Source organism: Leucopleurus acutus (assembly GCF_964270905.1).
Source record: "Leucopleurus acutus genome assembly, chromosome: 4".
Lineage (NCBI taxonomy): Eukaryota > Metazoa > Chordata > Mammalia > Artiodactyla > Delphinidae > Leucopleurus > Leucopleurus acutus.
In genome coordinates, this window is record NC_139146.1 from 3,735,969 (window position 1) to 3,759,817 (window position 23,849).

The 23,849-nt window shown below is 56.8% G+C and overlaps 1 protein-coding gene across 1 annotated transcript in view; it reads right to left on the bottom strand.

The window, feature by feature from the left end:
• Window positions 1–23,849, bottom strand: part of SORCS2 (sortilin related VPS10 domain containing receptor 2) — a gene marked incomplete at both ends in the record, with an annotated part of 481,188 nt that overhangs the window by 65,615 nt on the left and 391,724 nt on the right. The window contains 5 exons of the mRNA XM_082837533.1: window positions 975–1,064; window positions 3,747–3,865; window positions 7,557–7,621; window positions 11,724–11,797; window positions 21,083–21,247. Coding sequence (XP_082693659.1) covers window positions 975–1,064; window positions 3,747–3,865; window positions 7,557–7,621; window positions 11,724–11,797; window positions 21,083–21,247 — 513 coding nt within the window. The remainder of the gene's footprint in view (window positions 1–974; window positions 1,065–3,746; window positions 3,866–7,556; window positions 7,622–11,723; window positions 11,798–21,082; window positions 21,248–23,849) is intronic.

Genomic DNA, 23,849 nt, shown 5'->3' on the forward strand with positions numbered 1-23,849 from the left:
CTCTCATTTCCTTCTCGGTACAAATCACAGCTTGCAATTATTTGACACATTTGTCGTCTGCTTGACTTTCTGCCTGTTTCCTCCGAAAACCCAGCCAGGGCAGGAAACCGGGGTGTCTGACTCACAGCTGCAGCGTCTGTTCCTAGCTTACATTTCATGCTCGATAAGTATGTGGGGGAGAAGGGCTGCTTCAGTCTGCGCTTCTGAATTATGTACATGGGATGGAGACTGTCCTCTGGAGGGAGATGCGGCAGAAGGCTGGTCTCAGACTCGCCTGGACCTCGGACCTCGGTTTGAAACCTGCTTTGGTTTCTTACAAGCTGTGTGACCTCAGACGGGATATTCAGCCCCTCTGAACATCAATCACCTCCTTTGTAAAGTTGGAATAAAATATCGGTAGGGAGGGGGCTGTGGAGTTCACCCTGAGGCAGGGCAGGGGCAGGGTCTGGACAGCCTCCACGTCCCCCTTCTTTGTCGGCCAGGCAAGGAGAAGGAAGCAGCATTAATTGAACACCTACTATCTACCAGGCACAATGCTAGGCAGCTGGAATGCAGAGGTGAATAAAACAGAAACGGCCCCCCAGCCCTGGAAACTCTAGTTGAAAGCAGGACGGAAACAGGGGGTTCCCAGCACCCTGAGTGTCAGGAAGGAGAAGGGTGGAGTGTGAGCAGGAAACCGAGGCCTGGACCAGCCTGGAGGGTCAGTGGGAAGAGACATTTGTCTGAAACATCACATGTTCAGGAGTCTGGGGAAAAGAAAGACCAGGCAGAGGGAAGAACATTGCAGAGGCTCTAAGACAGAATGAAGCTGGGCACGTGTGAGGATGGAGTGCAGGGGGAGGGGCAGTAGCTTGCTCTTACCCATCCTGACCTGGCCGCCAGCAAGCACAGGTGCAAAAGCCCTGCAGCCCCACGAGTCAGGGCAGGCTCAGCGCCCGGCCCAGGGCCCGGCGGAACGGGGAACCCACTCGTACCTTTGGCAACGCATACTTCGGCAGCTTCATCGGGACAAATTCATTGCGACGATAAGAGATGTAGTATTTGGTCTGGTTTGTTGAGGTTGCCTAACAGGAAGGGAAAAACAAGTTTTTTAGGGAACAAGTTTTTTGCAGTACACGGGCCTCTCACTGTGGTGGACTCTCCCGTTGCGGAGCACAGGCTCTGGCCGCGCAGGCCCAGCGGCCATGGCTCACGGGCCCAGCCGCTCCGCGGCATGTGGGATCTTCCCGGACCGGGGCACGAACCCGTGTCCCCTGCATTGGCAGGCGGACTCTCAACCACTGCGCCACCAGGGAAGCCCGGGACTAGGTTTCTTGTTGAGCCAAATCCTGGTGAAAATGCCCTTTTACTTTGCTTATACATGCTCTGCCTGAAATGGGCAGATTCCTATTCATCCTTCAGAGCCCCACACCAAATGCCCCACCTCTGGGAAGTCTTCCTCCACCTCCCTCAGTTAGAACTAACCTCCTTCCCCATGCTCTCTCAGCACCTGGCTTCCCTACGTCTGAGTTACAGACAAGGTGAAGAAAATTCTGTTCCCCAGAACTCCTCTTAGGGAGAGTACTTGGTGAGCCACGAGTGGAGGAAGAGACAGGCCAAAGGCAAGCTCAAGCCACAGAAGATGACCACCAGACCACGAGGCAAGAGAAACAAAACGAGAGGCAACACTCCTGAGACAGTCATGTGGCCAGCACTGTCCCAAACAGCTAATCGGTATCAAAACCAACAACTCCACGACCTGTGATCATTTCCATTTTAAAGATGAGAAAAGTGAGGCCCAGAGATGGAGTAACTTGTCTCTCATGGGATATAACAGAAGACCCAGGAAAAGAGCAGCATGTGCTTCTTTGGGGCAGCAGCAAGGAGGAGGGGGTGAGAAGGGAAGACGAGGAACAAGGGGGCAAACGGGTGATGGGAGAGGGAGTGGGCCAGGAGCTGGACAGGGCACAGTGGCCCCTGACCTCTGGCCCCGGCCGGGCATGCACTGCGGGCTGCGCCTTCCCCCGTCGGACACAGACAGTGTCACCAGGGGCAGACCAGGCCTCTGTGACAAAGCTGAGAGCCAGCCGTTATCACATCTGAACACAGACCAGCCAGCGATGACCGCACGCCGTCCAGGCTGAGTGCACGGGGGCGGCTCCTTCACCATCACGGCTCAGCCTCCTGAGCCCCCTCCTTCTAGACCAGGTCACTGAGCAGCCCAGTTACAGCGTGGCCCCGCTTCCCGACAGCACCCGATCCGGCATCTTCCATCCTCCCCGAGCCCCCTCCCATGGCCCACCCTCGGCCAGGCCTTCCCAGCACCTCTACCTGAGCCCCGCACCCCATCCTGGGGCCCCGTGGTGCACGGTGCCTACTGCTGCACAAGGACCAGCCCAACCTGCCCAGCCACAGCTGTGCCCCCGGGGTCTCAGGCTTGGGGCGCTGGCAGACCAGACAATCACAACATTTAGAAAACACTCAACGTGAGATACGGTTGTCAAAGAAGCCAATGCTGTCATTGTTCCAACCCTTGGTAGATATTTGCAGAAACACAATGGGAGGTGCTGGGAAGACAGCGGTGCTGAGGACAGACCCGGAGCCCCCACCCGCACCGGACTGCAGGGTCTACGGTAAACAGTAAAGGATGACAGTGTGGCCTGGCTGTGACGGAGGAATGCACAGAGCTGGGGGCGCTCCGAAGAGGCAACCTGTGGGCCTGAAGTAGGGTGAAAGTCAGGGAAGGCTTCCTGGAGGAGGTGGTGCACGACAGTGTTGGGGGAGGAGGTGGAGAAGGGGGCACAAGTGGTCCACGCCCAGGGAACAGTGGGTGCAAACACACAGAAGGGATGGGAAGCCGTGGGGCTGGGCATCAGCAGAGGGTGAAGGAGAATGGGGGCGGGGCTGGGAATCAGGGCCGGTGGTGGCAGAAGCCTCTTGCCTGGCCTGCTCTAATGGGGGCCGTGACACACCCTGCCAGTTCCAGCCCCCAAATCCTCAGGAGGCCCTGGTACACTCTGCGTGTGGAGAAGGGCACCTGGGGTGATGAAATGTCCCTGAGACGGGGGAGCCTTCAGGGGAGAGGACACCAGCGGCTGCCCCTAAGGGGCCATCTTCATAGGAGCCTTTGGAATTGTCTCATGGGGTCCTAGAGGGCAGAGCAGGGGCCACTGGATGAGAGTAGAAGAAACACTTCGTCTCAGTACTGGAATGACATTTCCAAAGATTTGAGCTATCCAGGAGAGGGGTAGGCTGTTTTAGAAGGAGTGAGCTCCTCGTTGGTGGAAGTAATCAAGAAGTGGTATGACCAGCTGCTTCCCGGAGTGTCTGAACCGTCAGACCACATGGTGGTCCCAACTGTGATCTGAGTGCCTGTGTGTACAGGCAGCAGGGCTTGGTCCCTGGGCTGTGGATAGCTGATGCCTGGTGGCCAAGAGAAATGAGCAGAGACAACACCTTTGAATATCATTTCAAAGTCGCCGGAGCCAGATGGAACAAAACAGGTTTGGGCTTGGGGGCCCTGGGCTGCGGGAAGTTCCTGGTGGGCAGAAGGGAGGAGCAGGTGGCATCCCTGTGTTTTGGCCTTATGGGGTTTGGGGGGTGCCTTCCACCACCATCACAGGGGCAGCGGAAACTGAATTAAGTAGCCCTTGAAAGTAACATAGCTATTTTATTGCTTCCTGTTTGAGTGATTCCATTTTCCCCCAAGTGGCTTATACTCCACCTCACCTATTGCCGATTTCCAAGAGCCCCAGCAGGAAGCTCACCTTAACGAAGATGTAATTGTCCTGCACGGTCAGAGAACTGTGGTCAATGGGGCCCGCAAACGGCACTGTCAGCGTCTTCTCGGAGCAGTTGTGGACCTGGCAGGTGACGTACCGAAAACCTGCAGGAGATAAGAGCCAGCCACGCGCTGCATGAAATCTCAAAGACTCAGACTCCAGCTGAAGGAGTCAGACACAGCCTCAGACATGATTAAGTGCTGAACCTTTTTGGCTCGGTCCGCGTTCCGATACCACTGCCGCCGGTTTTGTTTGTGGGTCTGAATGTTCGACAGTGTGCCCTGTGATTGCACCTGCTGCTGAGCGGGGGCAGCTCTGTGCCAGGCGCTCTACTGCGAGGAGTTCTTTTAATACTCAGGACCATGCAACGATGGTCCCATCTTCCAGGTTAGGAGACTTGTCTCCCTCAGGGCCACCCGGACTGCCTCCAGCTCTTCCTAGAGGAAGTTTCACTGGAGCACAGCAGTGCCCGCTGGTCTACGCGTCGCCCATGGCGCCTTCACCATACAACGGCAGTCACTGGCAGCAGAGACCACACGGCCAGCCAGGCCAAACCGTTTACTAGCTGGCCTTGGCGGGAAGCGTTTGCTGACCCCAGGCTAAAGCCGTGCAGGGGAGCGCTGCCGTGTGAGCGCAGGATTTGGTCCACATTCTGGCCCACGCGCCCTCTGCCCCGGGCTTAGGGTTAGCCACGGCACCTGTACATCCGTGGCCACCTGTATCCTCTGTCTGGGAGAGGAACCTCGGAGCAATCCGGAGAGATGGTGGGCAGGAGACACCCCCCCACACACACATCTCCCACCCACCAGCCTTCCCTGGGCAGGCTGGGTGCATGTGGTCACCCAGGGAAGGGCACCCATCACGACTCGGGACCCCTCCCACCCTCCTGGAGTCTCTCCAACTTAAACGGGTGGGTGTGGGTAGGACTCAGGGGTTCTTTCCCCCCTAACTTTAGACAAGCATTTTCATCCCTTTAGAAATATCTATGATCAAGCAAGTTGAACCCCTGTTTTGCCAGGCAGCCGCTGCTCTTATGTCAAGCCCTCTGTTTCCTGGGTTGGGGGCCCCGGTGGACTTGCGCAGAGGCCTGGAGCCTGTGCCCTGGGGGAGCTCGTCTCTACCGCTTTTGGGCGGGAGTGGCATTTAACCACGGGGACCAAATGGAGCCCAGCCAGGGCGCTCAGAGACGTCAGCGCTTTCGGGGCACGTCCTGCCCACAGCCTTGGGTGGCCAGGCAGCATGGAGAGTGCCAGGGGGCGGGGCTGGGGGCCGGAGGACCTGCCCTAACTCACCGGCAGGGTCCCCTGGGTCTCAGCTCCTCCACGGTAACGTGGGTATTAATGCCCACGTCCAAAGAGCAGGTGAGCATCTAGGGGGACCGTGCGCACAGTAGGCCCGCAGTCAGCCACGGCCCCTCCTGCACCACTTCCATCTCCCCTCTGAATGGCCTGGTCAGTCCCTGTGGTCAACACTGAATTTCCTGTCGTGGGCTGGCCTGGCTGGGCACGCCGTGGAGTTGAGCCCAGGCCAGACTCAAAGTGGACCATCTGCTCACTCACCCGTTCATTCATTCATTCACTCACTTGCCCACTCATTCATGCATGCATGCATGCATTCATTCATTTGTTCACTCATCCCTCCCTGTTTCAGCTCTACTGCCAACGGGACAAACAAAGACCCCCTTTCACGGGGCTGAAGGCTTGTGCAGTGGGAGAAACGCCGATTCCCAGAGCTTGCCAATTTCTCTGGTGTGAACCACCGCCCCCCCCCCCGGTGGGGGGGCATTCTCAAGCTGCCGAGATGAAGTTTCTGACCACAGGCCTGAGAAGGGAGGTGGACGCTTGGCTCTCATGAACCGGCACCAGCTGCAGCTCTGGGGAGAGGCAGACGGACCGACAGTGACAACGTGGTGTGACGGGCAGTGAGCGTCCTCGTGTCCACGGCACGGATTGTGGCCGCAGGGTCCCGCCACGTTAGCGCAGGGGCCCAGCATCTGCTCAGGGCGACTGGCACCTGGCCACGTGCTTATTCATTTGGTGGCTGTACTGGGGACACAGAGGTGAATCGATCAGGCCCCGCCCTGTCCCCAAGGAGCTCCAGGACCGGGGGAGTGTGCAGAGCTGTGACAGGGCAGTCCGGGAGCTGTGGAGCCCAGGGGAGGCGGTGGGAAGCCCAAGAAAGACGTTCAAGGTGGCCGGATGGGGAGCAGCCTTCCCGCAGGGGCGAGGACAGGTGTAAGGTGACCTTGGGGAATGGCCCGTAGCTCAGGCCGGCCGGAGGGCAGGTGGGGCGCTGAGTGGGGCGGGTCCCGTAGCTCAGGCTGGCCGGAGGGCAGGTGGGGCCGCTGAGTGGGGCGGGTCCTAAAGGCCCGGATGCTGAACCACAAAGCTTGGCTGGACTGGGTTCTAACAGGGCTCCCGGGGTGGGGTGGCTGGAGGTAGGGGAGACGGGGGAGGGACGCTGCTCCGTCCTGGGGGCCCTTCACGTGCACGTCACAGCTGCTAGGCTCAGGGTCCCTCCTCCCCTGGGGAAGGTGGGCTGCGCGGAATCATCGCTGGGTGAAAACGACGCCCCTTGTTGAGGATGGAGGCCTGGCGTTCCTCCTCGCTGGAGGCGGGGATCACGAGACATCACCCACCTCTGCTGAGTTGAGCCCTGCTGGGGATCAGGCCGCCGTGAGCGTGGCCTGGACGCTTTGGGATTTGTGTGTGGAGGATGGTGGGGCTGTGGTCCGTACCGGCCTGTGACCCTGTGATCTGGGGCAAAACCTGGAGCCTCCGTGAGCTTTCTGCTCCTGGTCAGTGTCGCTGAAGCGACAGTGACGTCCCTGCAGGACGGGGGCTGGCCCGGGGGCTGGCCCAGGGGCTGGTCCGGGGAAGGGTCGAGGGCTTTGGACGTGGTAAAGGGACCCACCACACGCTGACACACGACGTCCCCAGGCTGAGCACCACGTATGGGGCCCATTTCACAGACAAGGAGGCCGAGGTGCAGGGTCACTTCCAGGCTCATGTGGCTGGCACGTGGCGGGCAGGGAGCTGACGCCAGCGCCTCTGTCGCCAGCCAGGACCCCGGTGCCCGGCACCACTGAACCTCCACATAGTATGGCCCAGCCAGGGGGCAGCTGTTTGCACTTGTCAGCTCCCACTGTCGGTTAAGTGTGACCCTGCCCGGGTCTCCACTCCGAGAGAAACCACCAGGACGTCCCACCAGGCAAGGGGCAGGGCTGCGTCTTGTTCTTGACCCTGCTGGGGACCCTGCTGCATCCCCAGCAGGGTCAGCCCTGGGCCTGGTCCACAGGGGACTCAGTCGGTGTTTGTTGAATGAAGGCACAATCTACAGGTCCTCTCGGCTCTGATGTTCTAGAACATTCCATGGTTCTGACGTCAGTGCCACTCCTCCAGGAGCACAGAGGACCTTTCTCACAGCACGCGCGGCCCCTGGGCTCATCGGCCACGAAGCTCCTTGCCCCACTGGAGCGGAGGGGCCATCGGAGGCCCTGCCTCACCTCAGCACTCAGCAAGCTTGGTGGGGGGCAGGGTGGGTGCTGAGAGATGGGGAGACACTCAGTGCTCAGGGGCCAGAGCAAGTTGTCCTCTCAATAGACTTTGCCAGTGGAGTGGAGCTCCTTGACTTCAGTTTATCCCCGCTTGGAAAACAAGCACATTTAAAATTATGCCACATCGTAACACAGCAAGGTCAGCCGTGCAGGGCCAGCCACGAAGGACGAGGGCAGCCGAGCTGGCCACGGGGCGAGCAGACGTGGGGGCGCCTGGCTCCTGTACCCTCCCGGCTTACCTCCTCCGAGCTCCTGGGCCTCCACGTGGACCAGGTCTGGGTCAGCGTCCACTCCAGAGACAGCCCTGGAAAAGAACGGCTGAGGCTGGCGTCGGGAACGGAGCCCCCAAGCCCTTCTCACGGGGCCTGTGTGGTCCCTGAGCCCCAGGCAGCCATGTGGCCTCCAGGATCTGGGGCTCAGAGGACACAGTCCTCCCCGAGAGCCCACCTGCTCCTGGGAGGCCGATGGAGCCCCGGCCTCTGCCTTGCAGGGCCCAGGGTTTGCTGGGCATTCTTCCATTCAGAGTAGTTTAGAGAAGACTTTCACATCTGTGCGCGTAGGTGTGTGTATGCGCGTAGGTGTGTGTATGTGTGTGCGCGTGTGCATGTGTGTTAGTGATCAGAACAACTCCCCTGAGGGTGCAGACCCGGATTCACACCAGGGTCCTTCTCCCTTGTCCCTGCTCCCCTTCGTGCCCCCTTCACAGTACATCCTTGGGAAGGCTCTGCTCTCAGCCACGGGCCCCTCCCTTGACCAAAATGCTCCAGGGGTTCGGGCAGTGCATGGAACACAGGGGGACCGTGGCTGCCCACGATGGAGCATTCAAAAAGGCCCGAGAAGAACGGGACGAAGACACACCCTGGGGGGGCAGGGACTGGGCTGCATCCTCCAGGGGAGCTGGGGACGGCGCTGACCCCCGCCAGCCCAGCACAGGGCCTGGCACCCAGGAGGCGAAGCGCAGGTTTCTCAGCGGATGATGTGATGTGGTCCAGGGCTTCCCAGATTTTCCGGTTCCAGGTATCAACTGGACTGTCATCTCCTGCCGTGTTCTGTATGGCAGCTCCCTCTAGAACCTTCTAGCTACTTCAGCCATCTCCAGAGCAAGGAAACCCGGGGCGTCATGGGTGTGGGAGCTGATTACACTCGTTATAACGTACATTCCAGCCGGTCTGACTATTAAACTCCATCCGCCAAGCCGTCCCTCTCATGGACAGTAACCTGAGGCAGCACATTGACTTTGCCAAAGACAAACTGAGAGTCTGATGCAGAGGTCACTTCCCACGGCCACTCAGCACCCAGGACAGGCCAATGAGATGTCCCCGCCACTGACAGCCCCTGGAGCTGGCCTCTCTCAGCTCTCAACCCGATTCCTAACGGGCTTGGCACCAGCGTGCCTGTTTGCTTCACCTCCTCCAGGGGCCAGGTGGTCCCAGGTGGACAGGGGAAACCCACGATGCCCCCCGTGGCGGGATGTGCAGTCTGTGATGTTTCAAACGTGGGTGTCAGCGTCAATCACTCTGGCTTTCCATAGAGTCTCTTCATCGCAAGATGAAGTGTTGATTTAGGTTTTGTGAATAAACCATTTGTAAGCTCCTTGGAAGGAGGTCTCCTGCCTGACATTTTCCTCTCTTTTCTGAATAAAGAGAGACATTGTTCCCTTTACCAGGAGCACTGACCGGTCCTCAGCTGGGCAGATGGAATTTTAGTTTGACCAGCCATCATCTGTAAATGGGGTCATGACACTCGGCCTGTCACTCATCCACTCACTCACTCTCTCATTCCCTCTGTCTCTCACTCCCCATCGGAGCCTCTCCCCTGCCACTTCCCAGCACGCCCACACCAGGCCCTGCACCAGGCAGGGAACACAGTGGGCCTGAGGTCCCTGCCCCAGAAACCCTTGGTCACGGGTTTTGAAGACCACGTGAAACTCTGTATTTACACCCTCAGATGAAGCCTGGCTCCCCGGGGGAAATGACAAGCATTGAGCCCTGGGCCTTCTTGTTTGTCAAGGTCCCCGAAGATAGTATTTGGGGAAGGCCCTTGGTCTATTGTTTAGGAACAGCAGTCACATGAGAAGACCTGTGGCCACGCAGGCTCGACAAAGCACGGGGAGTGGATTGCTACTCCTTTAGATGCTGAGGGAAGCTCTGATGCAAACAGTTCTGGTCAACCCTCTAAGACACCGCCACCAGGGCTGTTGTGGGGTGAACTCTGTCTCCCCCTCACCTCCCTTCAGGACAGAAGTACCGCCACTTGCCTCACACCTGGGCAGGCACTGGAGCTCATGGAAGTGGAAGGCTGAGGCTTTACGGGTGAGGTTGGGTTCGAGGCGGGAGGAAGAATTGGAAACGCCTGGGGAAGTGCAGGCAGCCAGACTGCCCGGCAGAGGGGCCAAGGGCAAGGTCACTGGCTACGGACAGAGGCAGCCATGGCCCATGACCTAGGACAAGGGCCCTGGCCCCTCTGGGCCGCCGTTTCCCCCTCTGTACCCTAAGGGGAGGACAGTTGGGTGCCGCTGTGTGGATCTCATAAGAGGATGCACTGGGACCCGAGGTCTGGTGCCCGGTGCAGTCAGTGTTCACAGCGTCATGCTGCGGGGCGGTCCTTATAATTTTGTCCCAGTGCCGTTGAGAGACTAGCAGGGAGGCGACGCGTCAGGGCATTCGTGGGCCCAGAACATTGTAGGTCTCCCAACCCCCGGCCACGGCCCCACGAGGCCAGTCTAAGGAGCTCACTTGTTTAAGCTTCTCAAAACATTAAGGGTCTGAGTGTCAGACACAACACGGGGCTTCGGCGATTCCTGCTGTCAGTTCAAGAACAGAGCGCGCCTTGGAAGTGCTGTCAAAACAGCATTATTCACTGCTTACAAGAGGCGCGTCCCTGTGCTGTCACCACGTTCCCAGGGAGACTCCCGGGCCCCGAGCAGACAAGTGTCTGGCTTGATTATCCCTCTCGCATGACGACTTGCAGCAATTTGAGAAACCTGAGGGAAGACATAATTTGATTTGCCCGTGATAACGACGTGTCTGAATGAGCACCAACTTAGGTTTCAGTGTCTGCGGGCTGTTTCTCTCTGTGGCCCCAGGGGTCTCCCTGGGACTGGACACACTGGCAGAACCGCTCCCCGCCAGTCCCCCGAATCCTGATCTGCCAACCTTCCAGGCCACCCTGCTCAGAAACCCCACCTCCCGGCCCCCCTCCCCACCTCCTTGAGCCCCTGCGGGCTAACAGTTGACAAGAATGACAGGGCCTGGGATTGATGCCGCGCTCCAGTTTCCGAGGAAGGACCCGGGACCTCTCGAGGGCGGCCACGTGGAGGGAGCCCTCACCGCCCCCCACCCCGCGGCGGAAGGCACACCCCCAGGCCGTTGTTCCAGAGGCGAGACCGAAGCTTCCCTTCAGCCTGTGGCCCTGAGTCTGCAAACTAGTTCCTGGTCCTGATTAGCATGAAGACGCAGACGGAACAGGACGGGACGGGAAGCTCTTCCCACGGTGTTTGTCCTGGGGACGCAGGGCTGCGCCTGGCTGGGAGGCCTGGCCCTACGTGTGCAGCCCAAATGAGATAAGAAAGGAGAGGACGTGAGTGTGTGTCATTTTCACACTCAGGAAAACGCAATTTGGTGGAAAGAGCACGTGTGTCACTGCATACATCTCCAGAGGTAGTTTAGGCGGGGGGTGGGTGGCAACCGGGTCAGGGGCGCCAGCGCGGGCTCTGAGCCCCGCCTTTGGCTTCTGCTCCCTCTGCAGAAGCCCTGGACCTTGTCCACGTCTCATCCTCGCGGGCCTCACTCGCTTATCCAGGCGTTTCCTGAGCACCGGAGCCTCTCGCTGGGGCAGTGAAACTAGAGCTCCACGCAAATCGATGGTTGAGTGGCTCCCAAGAGATGACACCAACACGGAGGGGGCCCGGGCGTCGGCTAGGGCAGGAGTGAGGGTCCAAGACCGGCAGAGGCCGAGCAAGGCATGGGGCAGGGAAGGCTGCACCGCCGGGCCGTCAGCGGGGGGCTGAGTCGGGACCAGGACAGGAGAGGCAGGGGCAGGGGGGAGGGGGTTCCGTGGTGAGGGGGACCGTAGGCCTGCTGTGTGTCAGGCACTGGGCCAGCTCTATGTGCATTAGTGCCTCTCCCTACTATGGGGGAATTGGAGGCCCAGAGAGGGAGATTCACGTGTGCGAAACTGCACAGCTGGCTCGTGGGTGCGCGCGTGGCCTGAGCGACACCAAGCCCCAGCTCTCAACCCTTTCCTACGCTGCCCCAGCAGAGGAGAGAGGACGCCCCGGAGGCCCCCTTGGGATGAGGAGGGCAGGGCTGGGGCGGAGAAGAGAAGGTGGGGGACCTGAGCTGGGGGCCGAGGGGGCTGACTTGGCCTCGCCGGGGCTCCCCGGGTCCTGGCGGGGGCATGCTCACCAGAACACATGGTCTTTGGTCACTCGCTCCTGCAGAAGAGTCCACTTCTTCCCCAGGTCAGACGATACGTAGAGCTTTAGGGCAGAAGGAGGAGAGAGAAAAGTTCGGTCGTGACATGAGGAGTGAGCCTCTTCTGAGAGCTGCATCACCCCTGGGTGATGACTGCCCCGGGGGAGGCTGGCCGGTCCTGTCCCACCTGGCGAGGACCTGTTGGGGGCAGGCCCTGTGCTCCAGGTGGGTACAGACCAGCCTCCGAGAGGCAGAAGGTCAGGCACGGGGGCTCCATAAAGGGCCAGTCTCGACCCCAGGCTGGCTGGTAGGAGCCCAGAGACAGGGGCAGAGGTCCCTGGAGGAGGTGTGTCTGAGTGCAGGCACCCAGGAGGGACCTGAATGTCCTTTATGCATGTGGGGCGGAGGGAGGGCGCTCTGGAGGAGGGAGCAGGAAAGGTGAGACGGTCAGTTCAGGACACAGCAGAGACGTCTGAAGCCTGGTTGGGGCCTTGACCACTACGGTAGCCCAGGGCCTGTGCTTGGGGTTTAATGCTCTGCGGTCGCTAACTTGAAGGACCTAATTTTTTTTTTTTTTTTTGCGGTACGCGGGCCTCTCACTGTTGCGGCCTCTCCCGTTGCGGAGCACAGGCTCCGGACGCACAGGCTCAGCGGCCATGGCTCACGGGCCCAGCCGCTCCGCGGCATGTGGGATCTTCCCGGACCGGGGCACGAACCTGTGTCCCCTGCATTGGCAGGCGGATTCTTAACCACTGCGCCTCCACGGAAGCCCCTCAATAGCTGCATTTCTCAAACCAAGGCCCTGGGAGCCAGTGTGATGCGCAAGAGGTGGCCGTGATAGGTGTGAGCTTCCCCATCACAGCCCTGCTGCTTCCCCAGATGCGTCTCCACGCCCTGGAGGCCAAGAGAAGCCAAGTACAGCACAGCCTCCCCGGCCCAGAGCTCCGGGGCTGAGCCACACCCGGCCCTGCGTCTGCAAAGCTCGTGGTCCAGGAGGAGAAACGACAGACCCCCAGGCAAAGGATTGTCCCTGAGCACAGACACTCGCCAGACGCTGGGGGAGCAGGAGGGAGGATGGTGTCCAGGACCCTGGGACAGCTCACACAGAAACACGTGTGCGAGCACCCCTACAATGCATACGTGTACTCACAGACATGCACACACGGAGACAGACACACAGAAGCCCACATGTGCACAGATACACGTATACACACAAGCTCACACACTCAAGCATATATACACAGGGAGACACACAAGCGCACGTGCCACCCGGCCCCCAGACACAGACAGGCACGTGCTTACACACATGCACACAAACACAGAGACACAGCTATGCGTGCACGCACCCACAGACACACACGCACACACACGAGCAAACACGTACTTTCACTTGCCCCCTGAACCCCCCAGTCCTCACTGGAGCCTGGTGGTAGGCAAGGAGCCGGCGCCTGTTGGGTCCTGGCCCCATGGGGCTGGAGCGTGCATACACACACGTACACACACGCGCGCGCATGTGGGATCCTGGCCCCCACATACCCCTCCCCTCCGCTCCAGCCCGGGGGTGGCGGGGATGTCTGCAGCCTCTGTTCTGGGGGTAAACCGTCATCCTGTTCTGCGCCTGTTGCCCTTCCGATGCCTTTGTGACCAACTCCCCGGGTTAGGGTCCCTCCGTGAGCCATCTGCAGCTCCTTGTTCCTCCCTGGACACCGCCTGTTGCCTGGCGTCAGTGCCTCATCGGGGTCGTGGGGATGTCTGCAGGCAGAGGAGGGCAGAGGCCCTTCCAGGGGGAGGGAGTTCCCGAGCACAGGCCTGGGAGCAGGAGGTAGGGGGGCGGGAGGTGCTCAGCAAACAGCAGGTGCTCAGCAAACAGCAAGTCGGCCTCCAGGTGCTGGGCCTCAGTCTGTGCAAAAGTGAGGCGCACAGCCAGGTGCTGAGGACGGGGCAGAGCTGTGACGGCACCTCTCAGGCGTGGGGAGTCAGGGACGAGTTAAGCAGGTGGTGGCAGCTCTGCTCACGTGGTGGCCCTCTGGCTGCTCTATTTGGGAGGCTAACGGGATGGGGAGTGGTCCTTCTCCTGCTGGAGGAGGCCTGGCCTCCTCCTCCCTCTCCAGAATGGCTGGGCAGTCCCCAACAGCAACACGGAAACCCAGGCCCCTGTCTCCCAAGCTTGGGGCCGGCACACCTGGGCTCAGATCCCTGCCCTCCCTTCCTGGAGTCACCCAGGTGAACCTCGGCTTTTCTCAGCTGTAACATGGGTGACATCCTCCTTCAGGAGGTCAGGAGGGTTCAAGTGGGTCCCACGTGTCAGGACTTCAGGCAGGCAAGGCATGCGCTGAACTGGGGCTCTGACGCCCCCGGACTGAGCGTCGTGCCCACCGTCCTCCTAGACAGAGCTGCCCGGGCCGAGATGGAGACCGCGGATGTGAGTGTAACACTCCCTCTTGGCCCCGCAATGCTGTTCAGTCCCGCTCCTGCCCACACTGTCGCTCTGGGGTGTCCGAATCGCCTTTCCCCCTTGCCAACAGCAGCCCAGAAAACTACAGATTCCCCAGCTACCTAGGAGAGAAATTTCAGGAAAACGTTCTCTCCCTCGTCCCCGCGGCTGCGGGATTGCAGACCGGCCCCTGCGTGAGTGATTCCTCCTTGAACAGGTCATCTCCTAACCTCGGGGTCTTGTGAGAAGACGCCCCACTTCAGGATGGCTGTCCCCACCCATAAAAATCACCGAGAGCCTCTAGAAAGAGAGTCACTCTGAGTAGTTGTCTGGCTGGCACTTTGTGACCTGGTGGCAATTGCATAACAGTTGCGTCCCTTTTTCTTAAACTTGGGAGTTCTCTTTGTTAAGCTCCTCTCCTCTGCTCTCATCTGCAGGGAGAAAACACTCAGGCTGCGAGATTTTCTTACTCGAAGAGGCTGAGAGTCTGCATCTCAGTCTGTCTTCCACCCGGTGCCAGCCGCTGCCCCCAGCTACCCCTCCAGGGCTCCCCAAACCCTGGCTACTTAGAGCCAGTGTCCCCTCCCCAAATCCCTCAAGCCCCAGGCTCCTGCTGTACTCAACTCTTGCTGTTTTCTCACGTTTGCACAGACTAAGCCCCGCACCTGGAGGCCAACTTGCTGTTTGCTGAGCACCTGCTGTTTGCTGACCCACCTTTTTTCGCTCTCTTGCCTCTAGGCCTTCGCACATGGGGTTCCCTCTGCCTGGAACACCCCTCTTCCCCTCTCCCACCCCCCGGCCGACTCCTTCCTCTCAGGACAGTCTCACTTTACTCATCTGCAAATCGGGAGAGCACAGCTCATATCCTCAGGCAATAAGTGAATAAAAAGGAGTCTGAGGCCATCAGTCTCAGGATTATGTAACCTCCGGATTAACGGATGGCGTTATCGTTGCCATCACCACCGACGCACTTGCATTTATGACATCTGCCCCAGAACTTCATGAAGCCTTTCCAATTTGATCTCATGGGAGGTGATTACATAACACACAACCAACTGCTGCAGAAATAGAACATTTCTGCTGAATAAAGGACAAACACCGGCAAATAAACACGTCAGGGACATCCTAGTTACTGCAGCTAAAACCCGCACAGCAATGTCCTGGGGAAGGGTCGACTTCCTCTAGACCACTCCTCTAAGAAAAATAAAATGATCAGAAGGTATTCTGATCTGATGTAAAGGTAAAACGATCAGAAGTGAGAACAAGGGAGAAATAAAGGGAAAGGAGGAGGGTGAAGTCAGAGGGAAGGTGCATTCCATTCATAGACATGTGTGCCATCAGGCCTCACACAATTATTAGAAGCATTGCAATTCCACCCGGCTTTCAGTGGTAGGTTGGGTATGATGGTTGGAACTCAGCATCCTTCCTTCCCTTGCTGTAGGGCACCTGGGCATACTGCAAAGGCTGAAAAGCTGAGCTCCAACATTGCTCAGACTCCCTTGCAGCTAGAATTCTGGGTCAGATAGATGCGTGCATGCGAGGTTTGGAAGGGGCCATGGAGGCATTTCCCTGCTGCCTTGGGCCATTTATTTTACTTTATTATATTGAAGTACAGTTGATGTACAATGTTGTGTTAGTTTCAGGTGTACAGCACAGTGATTCAGTTTTATATATAGGCATATGTATATATGTATATATATATTCTTTTTCAGACTCTTTTCCCTTATAAGGGAATAGATTACAAAATATTATTACAAAATATCGAGTAGAGTTCCCTGTGCCATACAGTAGGACCTTGTTGTTTATCTATTTTATATACAGTAGTGTGTATATGTTAATCCCAGCCTCCTAACATATCCATAGGTTTGTTTTCTATGTCTGTGGCTCTATTTCTGTTTTGTAAATAAGTTTATTTGTACCTATTTTTTTTTTAGATTCCACACATAAGTGATGTCACATGGTATGTGTCTTTCTCTGTCTGACTTACTTCACTTAGTATGATAATCTCCAGGTCCATGCATGTTGCTGCAAATGGCATTCTTTTTTTTTTTTTAAACCCCACATTTGTTTATTTATATTTTTTTGGCTGTGTTGGGTCTTCGTTTCTGTGCGAGGGCTTTCTCTAGTTGTGGCAAGCAGGGTCACTCTTCATCGCGGTGCGCGGTCCTCTCACTGTCACGGCCTCTCTTGTTGCGGAGCACAGGCTCCAGACGCGCAGGCTCAGTAGTTGTGGCTCACGGGCCTAGTTGCTCCACGGCCTGTGGGATCTACCCAGACCAGGGCTCGAACCCATGTCCCCTGCATTAGCAGGCAGATTCTCAACCACTGTGCCACCAGGGAAGCCCAAATGGCATTCTTTTATTCTTTTTTATGGCTGAGTAATATTCCATCCTATTGTATATATGTACCACATCTTCTTTATCCATTCATCTGTCGATGGACATTTAAGTTGCTTCCATGTCTTGGCTATTGTGAATAGTGCTGTTATGAACATAGAGGGTGTATGTATCTTTCGAATAACAGTTTTCTCTGGATTTATGCCCAGGAGTGGGATTGCTGGCTCATACAGTAACTCTGTTTTCCTGGCCAGCAAGTTCATGGGCTTGTGGTCAGAATCTGTCTTCCAGCTCTGTGGGGTGGAGGGGCAGATGTGGTGGAGGCAGCAGCTGGACAAATCTGTCTTTGTGGACGTTCCCAGGCAGTGTGGGCTGCAGCAGTGGTGATTTCAGATGCCTGGACTCTGGCCTCAGCTGCATGTTCTTGACCTTGGTGACCCCAGTGGAGCTCCCAATCCCCCAGCTTCCCCTGCTGGTCCAGCTTCACAGGCTTCTGGGAGGAGCCTTGGGAGTCTGGCCTGAAGCCGCACCTCTAGCCCTCCCAACAGTTTAGAGAGCACCCAACGCCTCACGCTAAATTCTTTTTCTGCTTAAAATACCCAGAGTGAGTTCTCTTTCCTGCCCTGAGCCTTGTCGAACACAACAGTCCGAGCAAAAAGGAACACACTCTGAGCTGTGAGGTTCTCACGCGCACACAGCTGTTCTCATGATGACGGCACCCTCTCCTCGTCCCTTTTTTTAAAAGCTATTTTTAAATTAATTTATCTATTCTTAAACATTTATTGTACTTTTGGCTGCCTTGGGTCTTCGTTGCTGCGCACAGGTTTTCTCTAGTTGTGGCGAGCGGGGGCTACTCTTGGTTGTGCTGTGCGGGCTTCTCATCGCGGTGGCTTCTCTTGCTGCCAAGCACGGGCTCTAGGCGTGCAGGCTTCAGTAGTTGTGGCATGTGGGCTCAGTAGCTGTGGCTCGCGGGCTCTAGAGCGCAGGCTCAGTAGTTGTGGCGCACGGGCTTAGTTGCTCCGTGGCATGTGGGATCTTCCCGGATCAGGGCTGGAACCCGTGTCCCCTGCATTGGCAGGCGGATTCTTAACCACTGTGCCACCAGGGAAGCCCAAGACTCATCTCTTCTTAAGAGAGCTCTTGCCCGCCCCACCCCACCCCCTTGATAGCACTCCTCCTCCTTTTCAGCCTATATAAATGCAAACGCGGCTTCATTTGGGCTGGAGGATTGCAGGGGTTCATTTTTCTTTCTTTCCTTGTGCGATCATCTTTGTGGTTCTGAAGTTGTATTAAAAAGTAAACTTACATCCTGACTCATTCTCTAAGCCCCTGTTCAACCCCCCACCTCCAGGAAGGCTTCCCTGATTGGCCATCCAAGGTGTGTCGTCTCCTCTACTAAGTTTCTGGAAGGCAGTCTCAGGCTCAGGCCAATTTCTCACAGTGCTGGGAAGCAGAGGAGGTTCTCGATGGGAAGCAGAATAAAACATGAGTGGGTCTATTGATGTTTTAGAGGTAAGTGCCCCGGGCTCTGCCTGTGAGCAGGTCTGAGGTCTGAGCAGAGGGGAACAGGCTGGTCAGTTTCGTGCCAGGGGTCCCCAGCGAGCTGGCGTGGGGAGGGACTGCCCAGCTCTCACATCCTTTTGATCCCAGGAGCCTGATGCAATTTGCTGTGCCTTGAAAGAAAAAACCCACTGCATTCAGCTCTCACCCAAGGAAGCTGTCCAGGCTCCAAATAAGGTAGCCCCAGAGCACCCCAAATTCTAATGACACAGTAAAGGAGGGAACCAGAAGTAGGGAGACAGCGCAGTCTGAGGGGCGGAAGGACAGTCTTTGCTAGAGGAGGGGGTAGGCATCTGGGAGGAAAAGGAAGGGGAGGGAATAGAAGAGAGCGTTTGCTTTTGTAAAAATCTGCAAGTCCTTGTGAGCGAGACATTTCGGTCCAGCCTGTGGACTCTGGGTTTGGCATCTGACTTGCTTTGCCCAGCGGGAAAGGATGTGATGTTTTCCAGGTCAAAGCGGACACACGGAGGTTCTCATGCGGTTTCCGCTGCCCCTCGGAGCCTCTGCCCTCCATCATGAGAACAGCATGTCTGCAAGTGACCGCTGGTTCCAGAGCGAGAGACCTGAAACCTGCCAGGAGGCACGCCTGTCTAGTCAGTCCCAAGCGAGCCCGGCAGGACCCCCGCTGACTTGCAGATGCAAGAATAAGAAAGAATGCTTGCTGTTGTGAGCCACTGAGGTTTGGGGCTGTGTGTTACTCAGCATTATAGCAGCAGACGCCTACCTAACACACCAGGTCTGTTGGCGTCAAAGCCAGTGTTGTCCGACCAACCATCCTGCTGAAACCATAATGCCTAAAAAAACAGCCCTGCTGTCACTGTTATTAATGTCCTCAAATTCCTCATTCCTTTTACAACCACAGTGAAATCTTTCTTCCCTCTTTTTCCTTTCCTCACAGTCACAGAAAAGACCCAAAGAAAATAACTGAGATTTCAGCTCCATTAATGTTTCAGGGCCCCATGAACTGAAGAGCAATTGGAATGCAGTCAGTCTCTGTGGGAAAATAAGTCTCTGTGACTGTGCTTTAGTCTAAACACATGGAAGGCTAAGTAGCATGATTAATACCCGGAACACATGCTGTTCCAAAGGAAAGCACCCAGAGCAGAGGCAGGCTGTGAGGCCAGGGGATTTCAGGGACATCCTGAAATTCAGTCAGTTTGCAAGGACCAGACCTTGGCACAAGACTTGCTTTGGCCAGTGATGTGTGAGTGGGTGTGATGTATTCCAGGTCAAAGCAGATACACTAAACTGAGGACAAGCAAGGAGGCCAGGTCCTGTAGACAGCCACGGCTCAGGCCAGCCAGGAGCCTCCATGTGGACGTCCCTGACCTGGGTGATCCCTGTTGGTAGGAATTCATTCATTCATTCAGTCATCCATCCATCCATCTCCATGATCCATCCACCCCATCCCCCCATGCATCCATCCATCCACACGTCCATCCACCATCCTTCCAACCATCCACCATCCTTCCATCCATCCACCATCCATCCATCCATCCACCATCCTTCCATCCATCCACCATCCTTCCATCCATCCATTCAATATTTTCAGCCAGGTACTTGAGGTAAAACGGTGAAAAAAAACCAGGCATAGCCCTTACCCTCAAACAGCTGACCCCAATGTGTGTGTACGGTGCAGACAATAATTAACTAGTGGCACAAATACATAATTACCGTCCTGGGAAAGAGAGGCACTGGAATCTGGGAGAGTGTGGCACAGTGGGTCCCAAGCAGGCCTGGGGGCTGCCGAGGAAACTCCCGATCTGGACAGCTTCCATGTAGCCCAGACCCAGGCTCCGCCTTCTCCACCTTTGTCCTACCCTGGGGGCTTGCCCTGTGTAGACGGCATCCACAGGCTCCTTCTCTCTGGCTTCTGGTGGGATTCAGACCACGGGAGGCACCAGCAGAAGACCGGAGGGCGGGAGGGGAGAGAGCTGGGTACCATGACTCCTGTTCTCCGACTGCCCAGCCGCAGTTCCTAGGGGCTGAGCGACCCTCTCCTGGACCAGCCTCCTCCTTGCCCGTTCCTTATGGCTCTGGGGACCTGGCCTCCTACTGGGCAAGGTGGTTGGCTGAAAAAGGCCCCCCCAAAACATCCACGTCATAAGCCCTGGAACCTGTGCGTGGGACCAGATGGAGGAAAATAAAGACTCTGCGGGTGTGATTCAGTGAAGATGTTTAGTTGGGAAGATTATCCTGGGTCACACACGCGCGCGGCAACGTGAAGATGCAGCTGGAAGGGTTGAAGACGCTGCCTTAGGAGATCCGAGTGACCCCTCCACACGCCACAGAATTCCAGAGACTGGGAGAGGCAAGGGAGGGATCCCCCCCAGAGCCTCCAGAGGGAGCGGGGGCCCACAGACACCTTGGTGTTCACCCCACGAAGCTGATTTTGGGCCTTTGGTCTCCGAAACTGTGAGAGAATACATTTCTATTATATTGTGGTCATTTCTTACAGTGGCCGCAGGAAACCGACACAGGCCTTTCCTACAGCCAGGGGGGCCCCTCCTCCACGGGCCCTCAGCAAGCTCCCCGCTCAGCCCCAGGGTGTCTCCTAGCCCACCCACGCTGGCCCTGGAGAGAGCCCCCCATTACTCTCTCCTCTGTCGCCCTGTGAACGTGCCCTGTGTTCCTGGGGCCCTGCTGCTCTGCGCCTCAGAGGAGGGGACGCTGCTCTGGGGTCTGAAGGACGATTCACTCTCATGGTGGTGGTGGAAGAGGCCTCCAGGCTGAGGGGAGGGCCTGGCGTGGGAGGGTGCGTGGAATGTTCTGGAAGTAGAGGAAGGCCCTATGGCTGGAGTACAGAGAGAGGGGGACAGAGTGGAAGGGTCCTCATGATCACCCACTATCTATCGACCGGCTCTCGGGCCCATTTGTGCCAAGTGCGCAGCTCACCTCCCCCGCTCGGTTCTCCTGCAAAGCCTCGAGCTCCTGGTGGCGTCCAACCACACGGCCCAGGGGAGAAGGGGATGATGGGGGTCCCGGGCCCCACGTGACGGAAAGGCTCCAGGCCTGCTTACCTTGCCCTCCCGGGTGTAGGCCAGCACCTTGTCCTCTACCCGGGGGTGGAAGATGAACGTTTCCACGGAGAAGGGGATGAGCTGCTTCTGGAAGGTGGCGCCCTCGTCCGTGCTGAGGAAGAGGCTCTGGTCCCGGTCGCTGAGAGCGGAGCTCACGAGGATGATCTGAAACACACGGTGGGGCGTGAGCCTCCCCGTGGAGATCAGGAGATGCGCCCACAAGCCAAGGGCTGCTGGAGCTGCCAGAAGCCGGGTGGGGGGCCTGGAATGGGTTCCCCGCAGCCCCGAGAGGGAACCAGCCCTGCCGACACCTGGCTTCGGATTTCCTGCCTCCAGAACCGAGACGACAGATTCCTGTGGTTCGCAGCCTCACCTGTGGTACTTTGGTACGGCCGCCCCAGCACACTGACCTGCCCGGCCGACAGCTCTACAGTGGGAGGGCTTACTGTCAAGTACACCCAGGAGGCAGGGGCCATTTGGGAGGCTGCCTCGCCCCGCGGTCACTTGGTGGAATGACAGGGCCCCTCGGAGGGACACGCGAGAGCTCCTGTGTCCCTGGTGCCAGAGAAGGTCGACCAGCCGGGTGGGCTGCGACAGTGCCAGGAGCACCAGCACGCGGGGTGGAGGGGCCGCGAGCCGCGTGGTTCACCCTCCAGCGCTGTGGCCCCGACTCCCACCTCCAGCATCATCAGAAGGTCCGTTCCCCACACAGGAAGCCAGGGGGTCTCCTACACATGGGCCTTGTAGAAACTTCATGGTTCCTGGGAGCCCCAAGGAGACACCAACCCCCCTATCAGGGTCCCCAGGCCCTTCCTGGACCGGCCTCCCTCCCAGCCTCCACTTGCACCCTGGCCATGCTCAGCATGGGCCACGGCCCCACCCTGGGGTGGGCCTTCCTCAACCCAGGCTGGGCTGAGCTCCTGCCACAAGGCTGCTGGGGACCCAGGACTTGCCCATCACACGTTCACCCCATTTCATGGAAGCGGCCTCCTCGCCAGGGACTGAGGCCCTGTTGGGCCAGGGGCCATGTCTGTGGAGGTCACTACTGACCCCCTCCCCAGCCCACCCCTGCAGGGCCTGGGCACTCCAGCAGTCAGATGAGTGAATGAGGGAATGAGGGGATGAGTGAATGAACCATGTGTGCTGGTGGAGTAGGGGGCTGGGGGCACACACTCCGTCTCCAGATAACCCAGTTCAAATCCATGTCTCTGTGACCAAACACCCTCTGTGCCTCAGTTTCCTTGTCCACAAAATGGGTGGCTTTCCCCGGGAGGGCGTGGGGCAATGAGATGCCCCCCCCAGGATGGCCTTCCTCAACCTCCGACACTGCTCTAGAAGACAATTAAACACAGAGAGCACCAATCAATGAACTGCACAAAACTCCTGTCTCGTGTGAACAAATGATAACCCAGTGTGTTCTATCTTTCCAGGGAAACCTAATGAGCTCCCCAGGGGTGGTCATTCATCTCCTCTAGCACGAAAGCCTTCTGTCCCCAGAAAACGGCGGGTCGTAGAGCCTGATTCCTGCAAAGATGTGCTCGGAGATGTTCCTCATGGTGTGATTTACATGCAGGAAACATGGGGCGGGGGAGAATGGTCAGGGGAGCCAGAGAGCGTGTACAGATGTTTACAGAGAATGTTTAGTGACAAGAGAGCTCATGAACATGTGACATTTAAAAAGCAGGGCACAAAATTATAAGCGAGTCTAATTTCTGTACATTTCACACGGACAAAATTGTAAGGAAGTATATCATAATTTTGTCAATGGTAGGTGTATAAAGGTAAGTATAATTTTATCAGTGGAAAATGCATAGAAAGAAGAATGGAAAGATTATTATTCTGCCATAAAAAAGGATGAAACTTACCATTTGTGACAACATGGATGGACGTTAAGGACGTTATGCTAAGTAAAATAAATCAGAAGGAGAAAGCAAGTACCGTGTGATCTCACTTATGTATGGAATCTAAAAGGAAAAAGGAAAAAAAAAACCAAGCTCATAGATACAGAGAACAGACTGGTGGGGGGAGGAGGGTGGGCAAAACGGGTGAAGGGGATCAAAAGGTACAAACGTCCAGTCATAAGATAAATAAGTACGGCACGGTGGGTATAATCAATAAAACTATACTGCATATTTGAAAGTGGCTATGAGAGTAGATCTTAAAAGTTCTCATCAGAAGAAAAATAATTCTGTAACTATGGTGACAGATGTCAACTGGACTTATTGTGTTCATTTCACAAGACAAACATCGAATTATTATGTTGCACGCCTGAAACTAAGATAATGTCGTATGTCAATTACATCTTCATTTAAAAAAGAGAATGGAAAGAAACACAGGGGGATGTTAATAGTGGTGGGTTTAGAAGGACTTTTTAAACATTTTTAAATAAACTTTTTAGTTTAGAATAGTTTTAGATTTACAGAAAAGTTGCAAAGATAGCACAGAGAGTTCCCACGTGACACACACCCCGCTTCCTCTTTCATGAATAGCTGACGTCAGGATCATACATCCGTCACCACTAAGGACCCAACCATCGATACATTGGTCTCATCTAAACTACACGCTACGTTTCACCAGTTTTCCCACCAACGTCTTTTTCTGTTCCTGCTCCAGGTTCCCACGTGGCGACATTAGTTGTCATGTCTCCTCCGGCTCTTCCGGGTGGTGACAGTTTCTCAGGCTTTCTTTGCTGTTAATGACATGGCAGCTTTGAGGACTGGCTGGCGGTTTTGCAGCAGACTCTCCCCATTTGGGTCTGTTTGATATT